The following is a 24892-nucleotide window of genomic DNA, read 5'->3' on the forward strand; positions in this document are numbered from 1 at the left end:
TGACCTTGGTGCTGGCTGCTCGAGTGTCTTGTAGCCCTTAAGTGCCCTTCTCCCACCCGATTCCTCACCGCTTTAGGATTCTTCCCGTTAAGGTTTCACTTGCCAACCTCAACATCTGTTTCTCTGCCAAACACCACCAGCCAGTGCCCATCCCCTGGATAGAAAGTTTACGTGGTTTTCTAATGAAAGGATAGGTGGGGCTGAGGGTCTAACTCAGTGTGTTTGCCCAGCACATAGAAGTCCCTGGAAGAGAAAACATAAGTACTTGCACTCACCTTGGTGATAGAAGTAAATAACACAAAAGCTGCTAGTGCTCAGACAAGCTGCCTGCAACACCTAGGAGTCTGCAGCCTGCAGCCTGAGCCACATGCAGCCAAGTATCGCAGAATAGCCATGAATGTGACCCAGCACAAAATCCTAAATTTCAAACATTATGAATTGTTGATGTTGTAACTTGATTGAGGAAACTTTGTAGATGACAACATCATTTTGCAATGCCAAAGGGTTGGACACAAGGGCCAGACATGGACGACAGAGGCAGGTGGGATGCTTGAGAATGTGGTGGGAGCCAGCTCTGGGATTTCCCTTCAACTGCCTGCTCTGTTACCCTCAGTGAGGAGAAAATTTGGTACAAGGGCTTCCCAAACTAGAAGTAGGATCCCGTATTTGAACCAGAGCTTCAGAGTCTGATCCAGCAGCTGTGCGGCCTTGGGCTAGTGGTGACAGGACCTGAGAGGATGTAAAGGCACTTGGCACACACCATACCCCTAGGCACTCAGGGCAGCCATCTTTCTTTCCTAGGCTCTGTCCTCAGGGCCAACCTGGGTTCAAGCCTCTGAGCTCCTGCCTCCTGGCCAGTAGAGTCATTGTTTGAGCAAAACTATGAAAAGCCAGGGTGCCCCACCTTCCTGGGCTCTGGGGTGGAGCTTCCCTGTGGGTTACATTGTAGGGCAGTACTGCTCCATGGAACCTTGTATAGCATGCAAATATTTCACTGTGCTGTCCACTGTGGTGCCATTCAGCAACATGGCTGTCAGGACTTATGTGGCAGGCACCGCTGTGTGATCTTGCATGACGCTGCCCCTCAGACTGCACAGCTTATAGGATAGCGGTGATGGTGTCAGGTTCTGTGGGTCAGGAGTCCAGGAGTGGGTCAGCCAGGGTTCAGCTTGGGGTCTATGGAGTCTCCCCAAGGGTGCATTCGGGATATCAACTGGGGTTTCTTGCACCTGAGGACTTACCCAGGGCCAAACAGTCAGCTTCTGAGGTGACCCTGGGCAGGAGGCCTGAGGCCTCACTCAGGGCTGCCCTCTGGAGCTGCTTGAGCATCCTTCCGACATGGTGGCCAGTGGGGAGTAAGCCAAGGTGGTGAGGAGAAAGCAGCAGTGCCTCTGGTGGCGATGGCCTGGTCTCAGAAGTTCGGCAGTCACCTCAGCTGTCTCGGGAAGGCTTCATAGGCATGGGTACCAAGAGGCAGGGCTCACCATAGACCATCTCAGATGGGCCAGCCCAGCCACCGAGGGTTTCTAAACACGAGCTGCTGTTTTGGATGACACGGCCCCAGAGTGGCAAGACAGATGGGGAAACACGATAGAATCCTCAAGGTAGGGATGCACACTAGGAGAGTAGAGTTGGGGTACATGTTGAGGAAGGGGGCTGCTGTTGTACTGGAAACAGGGAGCCCTCTGAGGAGGTGGGGGTGTGTGAAGTGACTGGGCAATGCTTATCACAGGGCTGCAGTTGGTTGAGTGTTTCCATGTGAAATCCTCACACACCCCACACAGTGGTGACACTGACACCATTGCTACACTGGTTTCACAACTGAGGAGGTGAGCAGAGAGGCTCACAGAGTTTGCTAGTGTTGTATAATACACTGTTCTCTGGTCTTGGCCGTCGTGCTTTTGTACTCTCAGCAGCTGTGGTTACCAGCATGCGGCACTGATGTTCTGTCACATAAGGGGAGGAGCTCAAGAGTTCCCCCATTGTCCCTTCCCTCCCCAGGACTCCACCCCTTTAAAGGACATATGAGCTGTTAAGTTTGCTGAGAGCAGGGACTTTCTCCTTGGTGGTATAGCTAGCTGCCCATAAGTTGCCCTGTAGGTGCCCCTCACCCAGATTCTGTGCAGATGACTTGGCATTGTCTGCAGCTTGTTAACTCAGAGTCAGGCCCCTCCTCCACCCCGGAGGAGTGCAAGGACTCTGGATGAGCAGGGGCAAGAGTGGGACTGAATTCAGGGTGGCTTTGCACCTGGCTCAGAGAATCCCTCTCCACACCTGGCCCTTCCGTGGTTAGGCCCATGGGTGCCCCTTGGGTTAGTGAAGGGTCTAGAAGCCTGCAAGGACTGTCCATCATTTATCAAGAAGAGAAAAGTGGACCCAGGTTTGGTGCAAACCGTTTCATCCATCATGGGAGTTCTTTCTCATGGTCCTTGTAAGATAAAGGACAGCAACACTGGGGCTGCATTGATCAGCTAGCCACAGCTGTTTGAAGAGAGGAAAATTATAGTCCCCGTCACCCTGAGTCTGGAGACAAACTTAAGTTCTTCCATTTTCATCATGGCCCCTTCTGCAGTTCACTTCTGGGTAGGAAGGCTGTAGGGTGGATTTGTAGGCAAGCAGTTGACACCCCAAATAACCTGTTGTGTTCCCCTCCCCCACCCCCAGGCCAGCCCTGACACCCTCTCGGAAGAAACAAGTCCTCAGGAAGCAGACGACCTCCAAAATCCTAGTACGCAACATCCCGTTCCAGGCCAACCAGCGGGAGATCCGAGAGCTCTTCAGGTGGGTTCCAACGCCGACCTGTGGGCAGAGCGCCCACTGGAGGCCAGGGATGTGGCCTGGGTCCTGGGTCCTGGACATGCTTCTGCAGCCAGCACAGGGGCTTTTCAGATGTTACTTTTTGTCTGCCTTTGAGTTGTCTCCCTTTAATCTCCAGCGTGGTTGATACAGGAGAGTTGCAGTGGTCTTGCCTTCCCTGGCAGGGGTTGGCCAGGTATGTACTGCATCTCAGTTCCTGTCACCAAGGAGCAGGAGAGGGACCAGTCTTGATGGCTGCACCCCAGCTCACTGTCAGGTCTCCCTGGTGGCGTAGGGGATGACTGTCCCTCATAGGCACATCCACACTCCTAGGGACTTACAGACTTTCCTTTGCACAGGCTGTGTTCCCAGAGAGTCAATCCCTCTCCCAGAGGTGGGGACCAGACACTGGGCTCTACATCTCAGTGCCCATGGGACCCTAATATCCCATGGAGAATGGGACTACTGGTCCCAGTTGCTCTCTAGGAAAAGCCATTTGGAAGGACAGAGAATTACCTACATAGTAATGCAAGCCATGGTCACCATTAACACAGGAAGGCAAACTCAGCTTGGGGTGCCTGGCAGGTAACCAGACTCAAAGACAGACTGGCCACAGCAGAGATGGAGGCTGCAGGGCTCCGTGTCACACAGCCATGATGTCAGGCAGAACTCCATTGTAAGAACTGTTCTGCTCACAATTTGAAAGATGATCCATCAGCCTGAATTCTTATAGGGAATCCCGGAAGGACTGATGGACTCTTTAGAAACAAGGCTCACAAGGCCTTAGTCCATCCTGCCTCAGGACCACAGGCTGGCCATCTCCGTCCTGGCACGGTGCAGCACTTTGATCTGAGTTATTCCTTAGGTGTCCCAGGCACTGAGTGAAACAGATGATCTGTGACAGTGTGAGAGGGAGATGCTTCATCCTGAGCCACCCCCAGGCATGTGCTGGAGCCTCAGCCACGTAACCATTAGAATGTCACAGTGGGTGAGGTCATCCCTCCAAGCTTGTTGCTGAGGCTCCCGTGGGGTCTCAGAGTGCTCTAGGGACTCAGCCCATGGCCTGTATAGAGTGACCAGCTTAGAATCTCTAACCCAGGCTTTGGTTACTCGGCCTCTGCTTTCTGCTTTGCCATGTGGCATCCCTGTTAGAATGACCTGTTGGCATCTTCTGAAGTAAACGGATTGCATGATGGTTCCAGATTTTGGAGAAAGAAGTTTCTTGTGAAACATGTCCTTTTTGCTCTTGCTGTGAGGTTAAGAGCGTGGCTGTTTGGGGAATTTGCGCCAACCTTGTTTGTTCTTCACCATGCCCTAGGATAGGGCCTTTACCGCCCTGGTCAGCAGGGTTGACCCTTTTTGCTCTTGCTGTGAGGTTAAGAGCGTGGCTGTTTGGGGAATTTGCTCCAACCTTGTTTGTTTCTCTTCACCATGCCCTAGGATAGGGCCTTTACCGCCCTGGTCAGCAGGGTTGAGGCCATTCCACCATCGCCTCCAGTGCCTGAACTGTGATGCCAGATGAGATGGGGTCGCAGGGGGGCATTTCTCACACCCCTACATCCAGTGCATATCCATCAAAAGACCGAGGGTGTTGTCACTGTGAGAGGCGCATGTCTCGCTCATCTGCTTGCTTACCGTGCTTCTGCTTTTAAAAAAGATTCCAATTTCAGAGCTGCCACATCAAAACGAGCCTGCTGAGAAGAGTGCGTGTTGAGTGGGAAGTCACATCCCTCGCAGATGACAGTGTCGCTTGGTTCCATGGTGTATTGGGGGTGACACTTATCCAGGGAAACAAAAGACCGCAAGAGAAGGGAAAGTGCTTTGTTTGATCTGCGTATTATATGCATTTTTAGAAGATAGGGAATTAGTGTCCACTGATCGTACTTACATGAGGTGTCCCTTCTCCCTGCTATTGTCCTGACGTGCGTTCCTACACCCCCAAGCTGGAACCTCCTCCTGAGATGGCTTTTGTTAGCGCCTTGCTACTAAGATTTGAGGCAGATTGCAGTGTCAGACAGCAGGGGTCGCTGTGAGCCTTTCCAGGGACGTGAAGCTGGTGTCCCAGGCATGATTCCAGACAAAGCCACTGGCCAGCCAAAGGTCACTGGCTAGGGGATGCTTGGGGGTTTGGGGGAACTGGTCAGGCCCACTATATCAGGCAGGATTCGGGGGTTTTTCCTGTTAGGAACAGTCACGATCACCCATGTTTCAGGGGTGTGCATATGTGTTGCACTCTGTGTCTGGTGCCTTGCCAGTGCTGGATCCACCCTGACCAAGCAGCCATGGGGATGGGAGGGCTGCCTTGTGCCCAAAGGAGACTAGAGGCATGGCTTGCTCAAGGCTGTACTGCTGAGCTGGCAATGTGGGGTTCAGTGCTGTGACCTGGGGTTGGGTGAGCAAATGTGTTGTCCTCCCATGTCTAGAAGGAGCCGTCACCTCCATGTTGCTTTGGTGGGACACTGCACAGTGACTGCGTGGTTTGTACAAGGTACTGTGCTCGGCCCAGGGGAATGCAGCTGTGTCAAGAGACTCTTCAGTCCCCCTCTCTGCCACTGCAGCAGAAGGCTAGGGAAGAGTCCATCAGCAGCCAGGACAGTGTACCTGTGAGAGTGCAGGACTGCACAGTGCACCAGGTCCTAATGCTGCCCATTGGGGTGGGACAGCATTTCCTAGTCCCTTCCAAGAGGCTCCAGTGCCCCCTGGGCCCCATAGCACCACACTCCCTCTCCATAAGCCAGCCCATCTCTGCAGAACCTGGACAGGAGGCACTGTGGGCTGTGGGGCCATTTGTCTGTGGGAGCCTGGCCTGGGGGAATTTGAGGGTCACCCTTTGGAAAAGTCACCACTGAACCTGCAGCAGATAAAGACACTCATGCTTCCTTCTGCTCCTCATGTTCTGGGCCTCAGTTTCCCCTGGCTGATTTGAGTGGTGATCTGTGCTGTGACATGTGAAGACAATGTGGTGACAGATGCTGATGGTCACTACTGTCAAGCTTCAGGCATTGGAGCTAAAGCACTTAAAGTTACCAGGGCTCCTTCTTGTCACCTCTGCAGGGTCATTATTATAGTTTCCCAGGGAGAGACCAGCTTCCAAGCTCAAATCTGAACCATTCATTGGTCTGATACCATAGGCTGTCACTTGGCTCCCCCACTCCCACCACCACCACCACATGGCTTCCCTAGGCTGTTAGAGGATTCAGTGACATCATCCAGGGAGCCTCTGAGTCTCTGGTGTAGCTAGTGGCTAATAAGTGTTAACTGTGACTGAAACATAACCAAAGCAGTAGAGGCAGGACTTGAACCCAGGCTCAGCCTCCAGGCAGCCCCTGTCCTTCACAACAGTGCTGAGTCCCTAAAAGGTCTCTGTAGCTTTCTTGTCTCCCTGGTCTCCACAAGCATACCTCTTAGCACATCTCCCAGCCCTGCACAGTCATTTCTCTCTGCCCCATCAGCTGAGCAAGTTCTGTAAGGTCATCTGAGGGACTTACCCAGCCCTCTACATTCTAGAAGGCTCTATGGAGGACCAGCAGGGGTGCCACAGATTCTGTGCACATATATATGCCTGAGCATGCACACATGCAACAGCCCCTTACCCTGTAGCCAGAAGCAGAGACGAAATAGCCCTTGACCCTCAGTAGTGGCCTAAACGATTAAGGCCACCCCAGCCCCCATACTGCAGTTGTTCTGGGGTAGACAGGCAGACAGACAGTTACACTGTACCCTTCCCCATCTCTACAGCAAGTCTCCAGGGCAGAGTCATTGGGAGAGATTAGAGAAGGCCAGGATCCATCCAACCTGTCCAGACAGCTGCAGCTCAGGCCTCCCAGCCATAGGCACAAGCTTGTAGTAGCTGAATCACCTGTGGCTCTGTGGCTGAGATGAGATTCCCACCCCCATTCCAAAGGATCCTGTTCCATAGGAAGCACCCTGAGTTCAAATGTTAAGAGTACCACACCCTGGGAGCTGAGGAGGCACTGGGCACCACTCAGCATGCCACAAACACTATCTACAAGGCAGCCCAGCTCAGTTAGCCTCAAGCTGTAGATGAGGGGGTCAGAGAGCCCAGGGGCTTTTCCTGCACAGCCCTCTGCTCTCCAGTGTCTCTGTCTTTCAGAGGCAGCCTAGGGCCCTTGGTTTCTAGAAGGCAGAGGTCTCCCTCTCTCAGGAAGGAGGTTCTGCAGGGCTGGCCTTGTGGTCACATGACCTACAGTGCCTGCATAGTGGTGAGAAGGTCAGGATGTTTGCAGCCAGAGTGCAGTTTGACAGCCAGTTTCAGTTTCTTCATCCATAGGAAAGAAACCAAAACTTGGCTCCTGCCACCTCCCTGCTGTGGCAGCAAAAGGCACAACCTGGGATGGGGTGTACAGACAGTGGGAGATATACCAAAACTTGTCTGTCCCATGTCACCTTTGCACTGGTGGACTGACTTCAGAGCTGTCCCCCTGAGGGTGTACCAGGGATCCTTACAGTCAGCCTGCAGAAGAACAGTGGCACAGAGCCATTCTGGCTGTGGACTAGGTTCCTGACAGGTCTTCTCTCCCTGCTTGAGTTACTGCAGACCTTGAGGGAGGCCTCAGCTTTCCTCCTCCCAGAATAGGGATAATGAGAGCATTGGGGCAACAGAGATGAGTCAGGTGTCCAGGTCCCTAGCTACTGGCTGTCTCCAGGGCCCCTGAGAGCTAGAGTCTCTCCTCGGTAGCCCTGGACTTTACAAGCTTAGCCAGCATCCTGTGTCCAAAGTAAGAGAGAAGGCCCAGGCGGTAGGTAGGAAACACATGCAGCCTAGGCAAGGGCCCCACACATCCCCTGGGCAGTTTCGGATTAGAAGTTCCACCCTCTTCTCCAGGGTGTAGAATGCCCTTCCTGTCCACAGGATCTGCTTTCTCCTCCTTCTTTCTCTCTTCCTCTTGCCTGAAGTTGATTTCTTTTGCCTTCCTAGCCTTGGGGTCAGGTGGCTGTGGTGGCACAGCTGGTGGCCATCAGTGTGAGGGCAGCTTTCTGTTTGGCCTTAGGGTGTTGGCTCCTTCTTGGTGGAGTCTCCTGAGAGGAAGGTACACATGGAGCTGTTCCCAGGCCTGAGAGCCATCTCCTTCCATCCTGGAAGGCCCAAGTCACCAGCTCCCTTCCCTGTCTTCTAAGGCACCTCACTGGTGAACAACCTGTGGCTCCAGACTGGATAACCAGGACACCTCAGAGCCGTGAACACCAATGCCTGGAGGGGTGAGGGCTTTCCCCAGTCAGTAGCTGGTCACTGTGGACCCACAGAGCCCATGTCCCTGGCTTTTCTCCTGCTCTGAGTCTCTGTCAGCCCCAGACAAATGTTTTTGCCACCTTTCCTCTGCAGAATGCCTCCTGTTGCTACCCACCCTCCCCAGAACACACAGGCCTCTTGAGATATGAGGACTACCCCACAGACACAGGGACTGTGGCCTTCTCCTGGATTCTCCTTTCCCATGTACCCCTGAAGGCCTATGGTCTGGTCCTTCCTAAGGTACAGCACAGCACAGTGTGTATTGTCACCTGAGGCCCCATTGGCAAACTGTAGGCCATATGTGGAGCTACCCAGCATTGGGGTGGTGAGTCCTGTCCCCAGTATATAGAGTGTGGTACCTGCAGCCCCATTTCCACAGGTAGAAAAACCCATCAGCCTGGTCCCTACACAGCTCCACTGACAACCATCTGTTTATACAGCACTTGCTAGATAGAGCAAGTGTGCCCCCTCCTATATCAACCCCAGCCCCCATAGGCACTGGGGTTTGCATTCTTGGTGTATATGAGGCCACATAGCCCCCTCTGGCTTCCCCTCCTCCCCTTTCTCTTTCCCAGCTTCCCTTCTTATATGGGGATACATAGAGACCACTGATTATTCTGTTGATACCATGTATCTTAGTATTTGACAGTGATGTCACTGAATCCTCAGGGTAGAAAGAGGGTGAAGGGTACAGCTTGGGGCGGGCGGGCCCCTGGGTTCATAGCCCAGCTTCCGCCCTTAGCTGTGTGACCTGGGCATGTTACCTACTCTCTGTGCCTAAGCCTTCTCCTCTAAAAAGTGGAAACGCAGGGCCAGGCGTAGATCAAGCACAGTCAGTGCCTGCTGTGCTCTGGCTGTGAGGTGAAGCCCTTCTTCAGCCTTTCAGGTGCTGCCTCCCTCCTACCCTGCCAATGAGACTTGTTCTCTTCTATTTCCTCCCATCCCACCTGCAGGTAGGTGTGGACCTCTGCCCATGTGGTTCTCTTCTTAGAGCATGGAGCGCCACTCAGGCGTTTTCAGGGTCACACACTATGCATGGGACCCTCAGATGCTCAGAATATGTTTGCTGAGGCCACAGACCCACTGAAATCCAGGCCTGTGAAGCACAGAGAGGTTTAGGAGTTTGCTCAAGGTCACACAGCTCTGTGGTGGCAAGGCCAGCTCCCACTCTAGAGCCCACCTAGTACCCCTGGAACTGTCTGAGGGGCAGGGATGTCCATGAGGGAGGCAGGAGATGTGCTGCCCCTCACATATTGGCCCTGCAGACCATAGAGTGGGCTCCAGATAGAGCTGGCTCCAGATAGACTACTGCTTTTTTTCCTGCTATTTTCTTCCTCAAAGGTGTGAGCCACCTGCTAGGGTGTGAATGGGCAATTCACAACAGGTGTCTGGGGCCCTTAATTACACACTGGCGTCTCCCGTGCAGGCACACCTGTTGTGCCAGCTTTGCGGACAGCTCTGTTCCTCCTTGTTGTCTCACTTCCTGTCACAGTGACTGAAAGGTAGCCTGTGCTCCTGGCTCCCTGTATCCAGGCCTGGGGGCTCTATTTGATTGGCTCCTGGTTGCTGGCAGTATTTTCCAGAAGCTTCTAGCCCCTTTGTCTGCTCTCTACAGAGCTGGCTGGAATGGGGGACTTCAGTTCCTCTCTTTGGAAAGATGCCCTGACACCCAGCAGGGTCTCCTGGCTTGAAGCTGCATCTCAGGGTATCTGTTTATCGTGAGGACGTCAGTCACTGGATGTGGGCCCCAATGGCTCTCTTTGTCTTAGATGACGTCTCTAGAGGCCCAGTTTCCAGATAGGACATGGCTTCCCAAATCAGATGGTCAGCAGAGGTTTCTGAGGAAGGTTGTTGTGAGTTAGGAGCCGAAGGTTGATAGGAGTGATTGAGTGCAGACCCACAGCTGGGCGTCCACAGATGCCTGACACCCGTAGAAATGTGTGTGGATGGCAGACTTGAATGCTTATACCATTGTACCTTCCCTGTAACCACAGCTGGCCTGGAACTCACTATGTAGACCAGGCTAACCTTCATCTCACAGAGATCGGTCTGCCTCTGCCTCCCTAGTGCTGGAATTAAAGGCATCTGCCGCTACTCCCCGTGAGTTGAATAATGCTCTTAGGGGCAGGTACTTGCCGCATCTGCAGGCCCCCAAGAGGTTCTGTTTGGTGTGCACCTGACACTAGTATACCACACCAGTGCCAGCACGCCTGTGACTGCCACATGCCTGTGACTGCTACATGCCTTCTGTACTCAAGTTGGCCCTTCTGTACAAGTGGCCTCATCACAGGGTGGGTTTCACCTCCTTCCTCCGTGATGTCAGAAGAGAGCAGGCCCTTGCATCGGCCATTTGGACAACGTCATTGTGCGATGCGCACTCAGATCCTTTCCCCGTTTGTTCCCACAGTGGTTGCCTGGGTTTTTATGTATGTGTGTGTGTATGTCTGTGTGTGAGTAAGCACATGTGTGTTCAGGTGCTTGGGGAGCCCAGGAAAAGGGCGTTGCAGCCCCTGGAACTGGAGTTACAGGTTGTGTGAGCCACCGGATGGGTTGTGGGTGCTGGGAACTGACCCTGGTTCTCTGCAAGAGCAGCAAGTGCTATTAACCGCTGCACTATCTCTCTAGCCCCGGTTGTCTGATTTTTTTTTTTTAAATTAAGTTTTCTTACTGGTTTTCTAATTAGCTCTGTCATTCTGTGCATTCTGGTGGCATGATCACAGCTTCTCCCCCTTCCCATGGTGGCTCTGTGCCCACTCACGCATGGCTGTCACTCCGTTGCCTCCTTCCTGCCCAAGGTCTGTTGTCGGTGCAGTCACTGTGGTGTCCCGTGAAGCTTTGCACTTGGGGCACAGTCCTTCTGGGACGCATTGCTGTATCTGCCTGAGATGGAGGCAAATAGCTTTTTCCTCAGTCACTGTTCTGTTAGCCCACCAGACTAATGGCAGTGCCCCATCTCCCCTCTGCTCAGCTCAGCTGCCAGGATCTTGTCATCTGTCACATGCTATAGCACAGGGCCTATCCAGCCCACCCTGCTCCTCCAGCCTGTCCTGTGCTGACCCTACAGACTACTAGAACAGGCCAGGAATGGAGCTGCAGGAGGGAGGCAGAGTGGCCCTCAGCCCCTCCACACATACCCTGGCCTCCTCCACAAACATCACAGATAGGCATACCCACCGCCACCATCCAGAGTTGTCCAGAATCTAGGTCTTTTGATTCTTCTGTCCACATGTTGGTGTGGGTTTGGGCTCCTGGTGAGCATTCCTGGTGGGTTCCTGGGTATCAGCTGTGGCATTAGCATTTGCTGACCCTTAGGCTCTTCTGGTCTTCTCTGCCATGGGTTGGGGCATCATGAACAGGGCCTCCTGGCCACAGTCCCTGCTAGGTCTGAAGCACTCTGTGCCTGGGGCCCCCTTTGTCCCTCTGCTTACCCAGGGAACTGAACCATGCAGTCAGATGACCTCCAGCCCACAGCTCAGAGCAGGGTGCAGGGCTGGGCCTCCTATATCAGTTGGCAATCAACAAACTGTCTTACAGACATAGCCACAGGCCAGTGATGGAGGAAATTCCTCAATTTTGGTTCCTTCTGCCCAGGTGACTCTTGTTTTGTGTTACGTTGACAAAAAAACTAACCAGCACTGAAGCCAAGCTTGCCTCCTCTTTGATACGCCCACCAAGGCGTGCTGCAGTTGTCTGTGGTCCAACAAGGGAGAATGTTCTAGGCTCCAGGGTCGGCCATAGGTCTGAAGTCAGTTAGCACAGCCAGCAGAGGATGAGGAGGGAGAGAGACATCGCCTCAACCTTTATATGCAACATAAACCCTTACATACTTTGCTACTTAAATCTAGGCTAATTGAACACAAGGAAATAAAGGCCTAGCATGGTGAGTATATTTTATCTGCAAGGATCTATTTTTATCCAGTTGGTTTGAATTTGAACCTGGCACTCTGGAAAGTGGGAAGTATGGAGCCTCCATTGTCTGAGGTGTGGAGAAATAGCTGGGGGTTTCTAGGTCCTTGGAGGTAGGCTGTGATTTCTCTGCCCCTAGATGCCTTCTGGGCACTTCTGTGGGCACACAGCTACAATCTAAGCATGCCCCTCCCAGTGAACACCCCAGACGTCAGGGGCACAAGCCAAGTCATGGTCTCTGCTGCTGCTCCAGGCCAGCCCCCCTTGCTCAGAGGAGGTACTCCAGGGGGTCTGTGAGCTCCCTTTCTTATGCTATCTTTGTCCCTCAGTCATCGGAAACTGACTGTGAGCTTGGGAAGAAGCCAGTGTGGTTCTCCAAGTGAACAAGGTACCACAAAGAAGGCCCAAGTTTGTCCTTGATCTGTCCCCCCACCCCCACTTTCCCTCTGTGGCCTCAGGCTACTGCTTGACCTCTCTGTGCTTGCATCAGATGAATGACTATGAAATTGTTGGGCCATGGCAGAAAGGTTCTTCTTTCCATGGCCACACTAGCCAGTTGATCATGACAGCCTGGAATCCTCTACTGGGGAATGGAGAGACTGGGCTCTATGGGAAATGGGACTGCAATTGATTAGTGATGTCTGTCATGCCTGTGGAAGCAGCAGTATCAACAAGTGACCTGCCAGTTTTCACTAGTAGCATGGTGCTCGACTACCACAAAGGTGTGTCTCCCTGTCACACTGGAGAGTAATTCCAGGCCCAGCCACTGGGGAAGGCTGCTGTCCCACCTCACAAAACCAATACAGCCACTTGGCCACTTCCTTCTTTGACCCACCACAGGTGGCCTGCTGCAGCCACCACCATTTTCTTTCATCTTGCACCTGAGCTGATTCTAGGGAGACACAAAATTGAAACCCTGGAATGGGGCATCCAGGGCAGGTGGGAAGCAGCTGTCTCACTGGCTTTCCCTTCTCCACACAGCTGCTGTGTTCCAGGCTGGGCTTTGTTTGGACTTTGGAGCTGGTACAATGCCCTGCCTCTGTTTCCCAGTATCCTGGGTGCTAAAAGGGCTGGGGCGACCTCCCTGGAACAGGAGCTTCCCTGGAACCTGCTGTCCTGTGGTTAAGAAGAGACTTAGATAGTCACCAAGCATCTCTGAGGGGAAAGCCCATGCCAGGGGCAGTCACATATAATTGCAGGCTCCAGGATGGACAGGGGCTGTCCTAGTTGGTTTGTTGGTTGGATGGGGTCTCACTAGGCAGCAGGCCGACACTTAACCTTAGTCCAAATGTTAGGGCCAATGTACTTTTTGGTCCACTTAGAACTGGGGATCTTCCTCACTGCCATGCCCACTTGTGGTGATGCTTCCTGTTCTGGTGCAGTTTGCCTATCAAGAGTCGGTCCTCACCACTCAGACACCAGGTGATGGGGCCTCTTGTACTCAGTTTGCTTGCCTGGGATCAGGATATGTCCAAGGGTTCAGCAGCATGTGTGTAGAAGACAGAGTAAGAGATGCTCAGTGGAGGGACTGTTAAAGCTGGACACTGAGCTGCTAGCATGATGGTTCAGTGCTGTGACCTGTGGGAGTGGCAGCCTCCAGAACTGTACAGTCTTCTACCTGCACAACCCCACAGCGCATCCCCAGAACTCCAGCGGATCACGTGCTGTAATCTTGGCTCCTCCAGCTGTCTTCCCTCTGTGGGTTACTGATGTGCTCCTGGCACCCAGCCACTGCCAACCAGTGTCTGTGGCCGAGCTGTTGGGGACATCTTGGAGCACATCCCATGGAGGACTCTGGTCAGACCAGAGGCCCAGTTCTCTGTCCAATGGCTCTACCCTGTCTCTGCCTTGCCTTTGACTCTGGGACTGGCCCCTTGTTTGAATTTCCTTGGAGTAAAAGCAACCCAGACACTTCATAGAATTCCAAAATTTAAAACACTCTTCAGAATCACTCTCTACTAGTACAAGTTGAAATTTTGCTCTTTAAAAGTTCTTTCTCCTCATTCTAAAACTAATCACATTCCAAAGGGTTTGGGACAGTGAGTAAAATCAAGAAAAGTACCCATTTATACCCCTGACATCTGAACCCCACAACATCTCTACCCTGAGATCTGGGCTCTGATGTCTCCACTCTGACACTCCACCCCTGCATCTGTACCCTCCACCTCCTCCCTAACATCTGCACTCCTGCATTTGTACCCCTGCATCTGCACCCCGTCTGCAGCCCAGCCCAGTCTCCACTCCTCCCCCCTCCTCTTTCCACATGCTTCTGTGGCATGGTATTACTATCTCTGCCTCACAGATGAGGAGACTGTGGGCATAGAGGTTAAGTGACTCATCTAAGGTCTCATAGTCCTTAAGTGACAGAATTGAGGCCCTGGGGCCCGGGTTCCATTCTGAGCTCTTCCCCTGGCACAGTAGGCAACCGGCATCTCCCCTGCTTGCGGTGCTGAGAGGCTCTTTTCCTTCCTAGTGCGTGCTTCAAAGCTGCGATAGCGGCTTGGTGCACACAGCAAGTTCCACCAGCTGATCCTCACCAGAGTTTGCCATTTAAAGTAGACAGGGGCGACTGTCAGAGAAGCACACTGTCTCACTTGCCATTTACCCGGTGAAGGATAAAGGCTTTCTGCAGGGATGAGGGAAGACACAGGGATTCTGGGGGAAGAAGTTTTAATCCAGGCGGCACAGCCACCCTCCCTGGGACCCCTGCTTCTTTAACAGCCTCTTTTCATCCTAGCCTCTCCGTTCACCTGGCTTCTTGTAACACAGCTGAGCAGGGTATCTGTCAGTGCAGAGCAATTGATCACAAGGAGAAACATATAGGTTCTTTTCAATTTTTTTTAAGGCCTCTGGACTGCTGGCCTGGGATGGCACTCAGCCGTTTTCAAAGGCATCCTGTAGCCCCTCCATCCTTGTCCTGGACCTCCTCCCATGGGAAGCCAGGTGTCCTGGCAGTAGTCAGCCCTAACTGTTTTGTCAAGGAGGTGTTCAGTCTGCCCCTGAATTCTTGCTACTGCAGCTGCAAGCCCCACCCCTCCCAGGGAACTGTGGAGAAGGGCTGACCGCACACTCAGTCCTCCCCAGGGCTCATCTGTGCCTTAACCAAGTTGTACCAAGGTTGGCATCCCTGTGGGAGGAACAAACCAGCCCAGCAGTCCAGCTTCGAGTTACAGGGAAGGCAGATGGGTGAAGCACATCCCAGGAAGCAGCAGCTGGGCTCCTCTTCCTTCCTGTGGTTCATGACACAGCCCCCACATGGTGAATGGGAGAACTGTCCAAGGAATAGATCGGGAAGGACCCTGGGCTGGTTCTGAAAACCCCTTAAGTGCTCAGGGACATCTTCCAGGTCGGGCCATTTGGTTTCTGGTTTGTCTTTTTTTTCTTTTTCAGCCAGTCTCCCCTGAGGGGCCAGAGCTGCTCTGTAGGGTCCCCCAGTGTCCCCTGGCCGCACAGAAAATCAGTGGGCTGTGGGGAACAGTGGCTCAGCCACTCGCAAGGAATCGCTCATTTGTATCTCATTTTCGGGTTATTATCAAGCTGCCGGTTGAGAGCTTATTTTGACAGCAGCTGTCAGCAAGGTGCAAGCGGCTGCCATCGCCTGCGATTGGCTGAAGACACCTATGGCAGTGCTGAAGAATATCCCAGCCTCCCCTTCCCCCACCACGGGAGATGCCGGGAGGACCTCGAGGGAGGAGGGAGAGCAAGCAGCCAGCGGAGGAAAGAAAACGCAGGCTTCATTAGCATGTTTCTGACTCCTGCTAGAAACAGCAGCCGCAAAAGACTTCGAGTGTATCTCGTGTTTTATTTAATTTATTGTATTTGGGGTTTGGGGCAGCCAGGAGGTGGGATGAGAGAGGCTCCATCCAAACAACCATTTAGGCTTGTCAGAGTTCATTGATTGAATTAGCGAGGTTTCCACTCCTGGCTCCCAGCTGCCAGGGCTGCAGGCCGGCCAAGCCAGAAGTGACCTGCAGCCCCAAAGCCCAGGAGCCCAGGAAGGAGGTGCTGTGAAGAGGCTAGCCCCACCAAGCCACTGAACAGCTTTTCTCTGCTTAATTGAAGTCGGGTAGAATGCAGGCGTTTTCCCAACTTCCTTACAGGCCTTCTCCACTCATGATAGAAATCACCCTGTGCATGTTTCTTTCAGAGCACTGTGCACACAGGCAGGAGAAGAAATAACTCATTTCATTCCTGCCTTTTACCTAAGCAGTCGAAAATTCCCTGTTGTTTGGTTGTTGGGTTTGTTTTGTTTATAGGCTTGAAAAAGAAATGTCAGCAGTACGGGAAGGCAGATGTGTAGTGATGGGAATGCAGCACACTCTGCCTTGCGTGGAGGACCCGTGGGGGCCATCCTCCAGGCAGAGTGCTGAAAGAGGGTGTGACTTCAGAGTGGACAACGAGACCATGTGTCATCCTTGTTTCCTCCACCCACATCCCAGCTCCACACAGATTCCACCATGGAGACTTGGAGCCTTGAGGTTCCCTTCCCCTTGAGTTTAGGCTTCTACGATTGGGCTTGGGGCCAGTTTTTCCCAGTCAGCACCACAGGGCTGAGGAGAGCCTCAGCCTCAGGATGTGACTATTGGTCTGTGGCGTCTGTGATCACCCAGGGTCACTTTTGCCCTCCAGAGGACATGTGACAGTGTTCAGAGCCCAGTGGCTGTCACACCTCGGGAGATGCTGTTGGAGGTTAGTGGGTAGAGGCCAGCATGCTGTGAACGGCCTCCCAGGGTGTAAGACACATGAGGTCGGGGGCATTGATGCTATTTGTGGGGAACAGCAGCAGACTGAGCACCTGCCTGGGTTTCCTAATGAGGTAAGATCGGATGTCCTGTGGATAGGGCATTCTGCATGGGTGGGTCCCCACCCAGGTATGCCAGGACCATGGGTGCCCTTAAGAACAGTACTGCCCACTGAAAACCTTTGCCTTTTATTTACTTCCTCACTACTGCTGGCCAGAGGCCAAGGGACGTTTCTAGCAATTCCTTAGCATCCCTTAAGTATTTAAATAGCAGCTCAGGTGGGGGCTTGCCTCTCCTTTACAGATGGAAAAGTGAGTTCCAAGCCTGCAGCTAGACAGGACCAGTCAGCCCCCACTGATCCCCACACAGCCTCAGGAAAGAATGGAGGCCTGGCCTCTCCGTTCCTGTGTTTTGATTGAGAAACTGCAGAGAGAACAGAAAAGGACTTTGCAAAGATGGAGTATGGCAGAGGGAAGGCAAGATCCTCACTGTGCCTGGAGAAGCTGAAGCCCAGGGAGCAGCAGTGCCAAGCATGCCTAGGGACTTGCGCTGTAGACTGTCAGGAGCTGCAGAGCTAAAAGCAGGCTGTAGCCACAGATCCTGTCTCAAACAAAAGCGATAGAACAGCCAGGCCTGATGGCACAGGCCTGCTATCCCAGCTACTTGGAAGGCTAAGGCGGGAAAATCCCAAGTTCAAGGCAAGCCTAGGAAACCTAGGGAGACACTGTCATCTAATCTATAGAACACAAAACTTTGCAAGTTACGGGAATAATGGCTGAGCCAGTGGAGACCATGTTCCCCCTCGATCTCAGCTTGTGGTTTGCTTTGCCTTCAGAAAGGTGCCTCCTTCTCTTCATTTGCCACTCTTGGCCCAGGCGTTGCTCTATGGATGCCCCCAGCTGGGCCATCGCAGTTTCTTCTCGATTAGCTGGTGCTGTGCCCTCTTGGGTTGAGTCCTGGCTTGTGCTGTGGTTGGTGGTGTTAGCTTTGAAGCCAGAGGGCCGGAAATGGCAGGCTTTTCTGAGTTCTGATTTTTCTTTGTCTTTCATGAGTTAGTGACTCCAAGGGCTCTGGGACCCTGGAACTGCCCTGGAGAGGCAGCTATGAGTGCTGCCCCCATGCTTCTGTGATGATTGTTGATTGCTGAGCTGCTTGCAGGTAGAGACTTTAATTTCATGGTTCCTCCTACACCTGTAATGGATATGCCCACACACGGTGTTGTCTCGTTTCTCAGTGGTGACTCTGGGGCCATTATGTTCAATGAGTTATAAAACTTCATTAGCATCACCTGTTTTGTAGTGACACTGTCCCCTGTCCCCTTCAAGTTGGTGGGCTATATCCTCTGCCATGCCCCTTCCTTTGTCTGTTGTTTCCCTGTGGCCCTTCTTCAGTTTATTCCAAAAAGACCTTCCAGATTCATCTTTCCCTATCTCAGCTCCAGCCCTGGCATCTACCTTCTCCCAAGAGCCTGCTTCCCTTCATCTGGTGACAGGATTTAGAGACCTAGGTCTGATGTCAGGTGTACATGCTCTAGGCTCGGAGCCTATATCCCTGGGCTCCTGCTGGTGGGCACCAGTAGCCTCTCATGCAACAATGACAACCAGAATGTCTACAGACACTAACAGGTGTCCTTTGGGTGTGAACATGGAGACGGGGGCAAAACTGTTGGGAACTGAGGCCCCTTAGCAGTCAGTACCAAGGAGTGATGCCTAAACGCCCAGCATGGGTTTCCACATCGGTATTCAGGCTGTGCATTTGCACTGATGTCTCCAGCCCTGCCTAGGGCTGTCGTTCAGGTCCCTCTCTCCTACCTCCTCCCTCCCAGTCATTCTCATCCTCAGCAGTGGTTCCTGCCCATGTGTCCTGTCTGATGTTTATCTCACTGCCCAACCCTTGAAGGCACATGTCTTAGTTTCCGAATTTCTGGCCCAGGAGGGAAAAACTTTTAAAGCTCATTCCGTGGTCCTTTTCCTCTTAGCACATGTATTAATACAAACAGACATGTCTCTAATGTCAGACATCACAGAAAGCAGGCTACAGCTCCAGTGAGGGAAGTGGCCTGGCTGTCCTTTCACTGGGCTGCCCGAGCTCCCCAGTCTATGCTAGGGGCATGGTAGCTGATCAGAAAACATGGGTGCTGTTTGGATCCAAATCTCCCCAAAGACTCTTGTGTTAAAGGCTCTCTTCAGGCCAGGGCATTATTGGATGCCACAGGAACTTGAAGATGCAGGTCCTGATTGGGAGGTTTTAGGACACTGGGAACATGTGCTCAAAGGGAACCCTAGTTTCTCCCTCTCTTGTGTTTGTTTCCCTGTCACACTCCCAACCATGACGCACTGCCTCATCGCAGACCCCAGAGCAATGGGTCCTCATGACCACAGTCTGGAACCTCCCGTACTGTGAGCTGGAATCAGCTTCTCTCTTTAAAGTTGATTGTCTTAGGTATTTGTTACACAGCAGAAAGCTGTCTAACAGAGTGAATCAGTGAACTCGTCGTAGACCATGTTGCACCCAGAAGCATCCCTGACTCATGTCACACAGCTCTTTGTCCCTCCGAGTCTTCTCCTGCCACTTCATATTCACACTGTGTTTACACTTCTAAGTGTATCCTGGTTTCTCATCGTAGGGGAGACACTTGCGTGCATCGCAACAAATCTGTTTTAATAGCCGTGTGTCTTCATCTTCCAAACACCTGTCTTTCGGTGGGTGCAGCAGGAGAAGGAACCTGGACTTGTATCTACTTTGGAGGGGCAGCTTTTGTAAGCATCAGCCAGGTGTGCAGAGGATTCTCCAACCCAGGATTTCTCCAGGTTGGTGACAAGTAGCTATGTTCCCACATCTGACACACAGCAGGATGGCACTGTAGGAAGAGCCAAGACTCAGAGATCTGGTAGACTTGGGTTCGAATCCCAGTTTGGCCTCCGACAGCTGGGGCCACTGCAGTGTCCCTTTCTGTAAATGTGTGGTGTGGCCCTCTGTAGTGGTACCTTTAATCCCAGCACTTGGGAGGCAGAGGCAGACAGATCTCTTTGAGTTCGAGAGCAGCCTAGTCTACATAACAAGTTTCAGGCTGGCCAGGGCTGCATAGAGAAATCCTGTCTCAAAAGAAAAATAAGGTGTGTATGCGATTGAGGGGTTGAGATCAGGATCAGACTGCTTGAACACTGGCTCTGCTACTGACTGATTTTAACCTTGGGCAAGTGTCTCTGTGCCTCAGTTTCCTCACAGTGAGTGATGATGAATAAGCACTCACCTGTGTCCTTGTTAGAAGACTTCTGTGGTGGACCCATCATTGCTCCAAGCGGCACTGAGCATGTGGGGGGCTCTGGGCATGGGGAGGGGCGACCAAGGGTGTACCAAGGACTGTTTGTTCCCGGCATTTGATGCTGGGTCCTTACTGTCCCATCTTGATGGCCCAGGGCTATCAGGGTCCTTGACAGGGGCCCCTACTGCACTCCTACCAGGACTGGCTGCCCCGGCCCCAGGCCTGCAGTGCTCAGGACCCGCAGTCCTCCCGCCACTGTCAGCTCACTCTGGCAGTTCTTCAGGGAGGATGGCCCACCTTTCTCATTGTCCTGTCAACCCATTTTCCTTGTCATTGAGACCAGATACCTGACAAGAGGCAATTTGTGGAAGGAAGGGTTTCCCACTCATGGAGTTGCAATCCATCGTGGCCGAAGGTGTGGTGACAGGAGTGTGGTACAAGCTGTGTGCTCGTAGCCTGGCACGCCAGGAACAGAGAAAGGGCCATTCCTGAGCTCAGCTGGCTTGCTTCTTTCCCCGCTCTATTCTGTCCGTTACCCCAGCCCATGGTATGGTGCTGCCTCTGTTCAGGGTGGGTCTTCCCTCCTCAGTTAAACCTCAGGAAACACCCTCACAGACTCACTCAAAGGTGTTTCTCCTAGATGATTCCAGATCCAGTCAAGTTGGCAAGAAGATTGACCATCACAGGCCTGATCTCTTCCTCAGAACACAGGGGAAGGAGGGAGAAAGGGAGAGAGAAGGACTCCAAAGGCTCTCCTATAAACTGTCCCTTTAAGAAAAGGCACTGCAGGCTCTGAATGCCAGCTGACAACCCTGAGGCCCAGGGACTGTAGGGCTCAGAGTAGCTGGCCCTGCAGCTTTTCTAATTCACCTGTTCCCCTCCCCAAAAGTGGATGAGGAGGCATTCACACTGGGTCCTGGTGAAAAACATTCTCTTTCTTCATGTCCCCAGCCGTGGGCCTCCTCTGGCTCTGAGAACTTAGATTATCTTTTGGAGGTGGGGATGTGAAACCACATGACACCTGTCCTCCTTCCTTTCAGCAGATCGTTAAATTATTCCAAGGGAGCTGCAGTTCAGAGGCTAAATTACCACTGTGCGTATCATGGCAACTATCCCCATCTCCGCCTCTGAGACTGGTTCCAGAGCCGTGGCCGTGAGAAACTTGCTGAAGAAAAGTCATTATCTGTGGATGGGTAGGGATCCAGGACAGGAGTTCCCATCTCTTTCCTGCCTCTACAAACCCATTGAACAGAGAGAGCCCCAGTCAGAGTGACCATTGTATGTGAAGCAAATGGGCAGGGGAGGGGGGAGGTGCAGGAATTCCCTTCAGACTTGGACCAGAAGAAGGAATCCAAAAGCACCCACAGGGTTCAGGAGATGCTCCCAGAGGCCAACAGTACAAGGTGCCACCAATTGTCAAACAAAGCAGAGAAAGGTGCCCTGAGTTGAATTATTGGGGCGCTTGCCAAACCAAGGAGTAGCCAAGTGCCCAGTGCCCCTGCCTAGCATGAGCAGGGCCCTGGGTTCCATCTTCATAGAATACCACCAGAAGAAAATGCATTTAGTCTGTTATATTGCACATATTTATGGTCTTTATTTTTTATCAATCTCAGACTGTTCATGATCCATCTGCCCACAAGGATGTCTCCGTGGCACCCTCCCCAGGACATCTGGGGAAGGGGCAAATGGAGCTGTGCGTGCTAGGGGTAAGAGAGGTCAGTGAGGATTCTTGCAATGGAGTATTGAAGGTAGCCTGAGCTCCCTGGCAGCCTAGGGCACAAGTGGATCCACTGAGCACTGTGGATATAAGACAGAGCATTGGTTTTTTTGTTGTTGTTTGTTTGTTTGTTTAGACGGGGTCCCTGTAGCATCAGCTAGCTTGGAACTTTCTCTAGAGACCAGGCTGGCCTCTATCTCACAGGGATCCACCTGCCTCTGCCTCCCAAATGCTGGGATTAAAGGCTTGCATAGAGCATTGTTTTCTTAGCACTGAACTCTGAGATGGAAGGAATGAGCTACCTTGAAGTGGTACCCGTGTATGTGGAATCCAAGGATTCTTTTCTCTTTTAAGATCTCATAGCCCATAGGGTTCTGTATAGAAGCCATGTATGTGGTATGAAGGATATGGGACAAGCAGGGCTTGGGGATGGGTGACTTAAGGGACGTTGACCTTGGGAAGCAAGGTCCAGCACGGCAGTGGTGTGGCCCACAGCAGGAGGATAATGTCTGAGAGCTATCTCCTACCCTTGCCCTGTGGACTCAACTGAGGCAATCCATGGGACTTTCCCTGCCTGGCCCTAAAGAGTAAGTGTCCACTGGACTGGGGGGGGGGGGTGGCTAGAACAGTGGCAGTGATGTGAATCAAGCCATCACAGACTGTCTACCAGGCTGCAGTCACCATCCAAGATGGGTGGCACAGTGGCATTCTTTCTAGTTTTTTGTTGTTGTTGTTTTAAGGCCAGGTCTCCTTGTAGCTCCTGCTGGCCTGATACTTGCTATGTAGTCCAGGCACCTGCCTCTGCCTCCCCAACTTATTTCTATTTGAGTTTGCCCACAGGAAGCCACAGTCTGCATTTTTAGCAGAGCAGGTCATCCCTTCATGCATAGTGCACCCCCCCATCCCCACACCCCGTGCAGAGACGGAACCCAGGACTACCTACCTGTGTGCCAGGCAGGCACTGTGCTGTGGAGCCACACCTCTAGCACCTTCACTTTACTTTGGAGTGACTGATTTTAATGATCTTTCATAAAAATATTCTGTACAATGGATTGAGACAAAACAAAACAATGGTTCTTCACAGGTAGTCTAAGAAGCATTGGCGCCAAGTATCTGCGTTGGCACAGAAGGCTCTTTACTGCTGTGCTTGTTTTCAAATATAACTAACCTTTTTTTTTTCTTTAATGATGCTAGGCGTGAACCCCAGGCCTCCCGCCTGCCAGGCAAACACTGCCACTGAGTCAGACCCTCCAGTCCTCACTGGGAGATTCTAGGCAGGAACTCTACTGCCAAGCCACACCTCTAGCCCTTCTTTGGGGAGTTGTTTGTTTTTTTGTTTTTTTTTTTTACATTTAACTTATTTGGACGTGGAGGTGTACATGGGCCACTGTGTTTGAGTGGAGGTCAGAGGGACAACTTTTGGGAGTCAATTCTCTCCTTCCACTGGGTGGGTACTGAGGATCAAACTCAGGTTGTCAGGTTTGCCAGCAAGCACCTTTACCCACTGAGCCATCTGGCCAACCGTCATTGGAGGATGCAAGGCAGGTATCTACCACCCAGCCATGCCCACAGCCTCTGTTTTCTTTCTTTTTTTAATTCTTTGGCATCTGGCATCTTTTTCCTTCTTTTCACATAGATGCAAATAAATCTGGTGGTCCACATGGGGAGTGGTCTTCTAACATTTGCCTACCTTCTACCCCTGTGCTCTGTTTGTTGGGGAGAAGGGGAACCCCCCATTTTCCTTCTTGGTCCCTTGACTCGGCAGGTGGCACCACCAGCGTTCCTTCTGGTCCCTGCAGAGCAAAGTTGGCTGGCGGCTGCCGCAGGTAGAAACTATCCCTCATTAAGGCCCCTTGGGTGAACAGCATGCTGGGAGGTGAGGTGGGGAGGTCTAATGAGGCTTGCTGAAAACCTCCCTAATTGCAGGTTGACTCAGGTCTTCCCTGGCCTCTCATCAGGCCTCATAAGTGCCTGATTAAGGAAAACAAATGGCACAGGGAATGAGGAGATGAGACACCTGGGCTTTAGGGAGACACAGCACCATGCCTCAGTGTGGAGTGGGGTCTGGGCAGGGGTGATGTGATGCGGAGCAGGGGTGTCAGACTGTGGAGAAACAGGGTAAAGCTTCAGTGTTGTGGGCCATGTAATCTTGGTCACAGATACTCTCTAGAGCTGAAAGCAGCCACAAGAGCTTTCCAGTAAAATTGGTCATCCTCTGGCAGTCAGGCAGGTCAGCTTTGGCCTAGGTGTGACTTACTGGCCCTGATCTGACAGAACTTGCTTTTTCTTCTCTCCTGGTCATCATTTGTAACAGGAGTCACTGTGTGCCAAAGGATGGTGAGAGCAGAGCTGGGCCTCACTTTGCCCTCTCAGGTCCCTGGCCACGTAGCTGATACCTCGAGGAAGAACCAAGCCAGAGCAACGTATGGGACTTTCCTCCCAGGTGAGGAGGCTCCTTGGCCTTGGCTGTCCTGCTCCTGGCCAACCTGTATGAACCAAAGGTCTCTGTGCTCTGCTAGGTTGGTTGAAATGGATCAGCCCCTTTAGGACAGGCACAGATGTGCAGATCCAGTGAGGTCATTGCTGGACTGGACTCTACACAGATACTCAGAACATTAGGTTACTCCCAGCCATTGGTCAGACCCAGTCACATGGCTCCATCTAACCTCGCCCACCTGGGTAGGAAGACAGAAGCGCAGGGACTTGAAGAAAGCCAGTAAAGCCCTGGCGCCATCACAGACCCCATGCCATTACACCATCAGTAACAGCTGCAGGTCACCAGGGTGGCACCTGGGAATCTCAGGATGACTGATGACTGAGGATGGGCTGGGGTAGCAGAGGGTCTTTCATCCTAACTGACCATATCTCCTAGAAAGTCAAACCCAGAGTTTCAGCATACATACCAGGCCTGCTTGGAGCCTTCCATGTTTCCCTATTATTATTACCGTGGGGGGGGGGGTCACAGCATATTTGTGGGTGCAGCACAACCCTCAAGAGTCAATTCTCTCCTCTTCCTGTTGGTTCTGGGAATTGAACTCAGTTCATCAGGTTTGCATCCTGGGCTGTTGCCATGGTTTGAGCTCCAGTTCCATTGTGCAAGTAGACAGGACAAGTACCTCTTCTTCTTGTGGCTGCAAAGGGGGGTTCTGGTCTCTGGCCAGCACCTTCACCGGCTTGGAGAAATAATGTTTGATCATGAGAAGTATGGTCTTTTT

The 24892-nt window shown here is 52.4% G+C and overlaps 1 protein-coding gene across 4 annotated transcripts in view; it reads left to right on the forward strand.

The window, feature by feature from the left end:
* Positions 1 to 24892, forward strand: part of Rbm19 (RNA binding motif protein 19) — a 115734-nt gene that overhangs the window by 39796 nt on the left and 51046 nt on the right. For 2 of the 4 annotated variants that reach the window (XM_008847469.3, XM_008847468.3), the window contains exon 21: positions 2665 to 2781. In XM_008847469.3, coding sequence (XP_008845691.1) covers positions 2665 to 2781 — 117 coding nt within the window. Of the gene's footprint in view, positions 1 to 2664; positions 2782 to 12934; positions 13847 to 19321; positions 19506 to 21003; positions 21133 to 24892 lie in introns of those variants that run through there. The other 2 variants (XM_029570559.1, XM_029570560.1) reach the window with 2 other exon arrangements.

This window comes from Nannospalax galili, unplaced genomic scaffold, assembly GCF_000622305.1.
Source record: "Nannospalax galili isolate Female #2095 unplaced genomic scaffold, S.galili_v1.0 scaffold120, whole genome shotgun sequence".
In the NCBI taxonomy this organism is placed as follows: Eukaryota; Metazoa; Chordata; class Mammalia; order Rodentia; family Spalacidae; genus Nannospalax; species Nannospalax galili.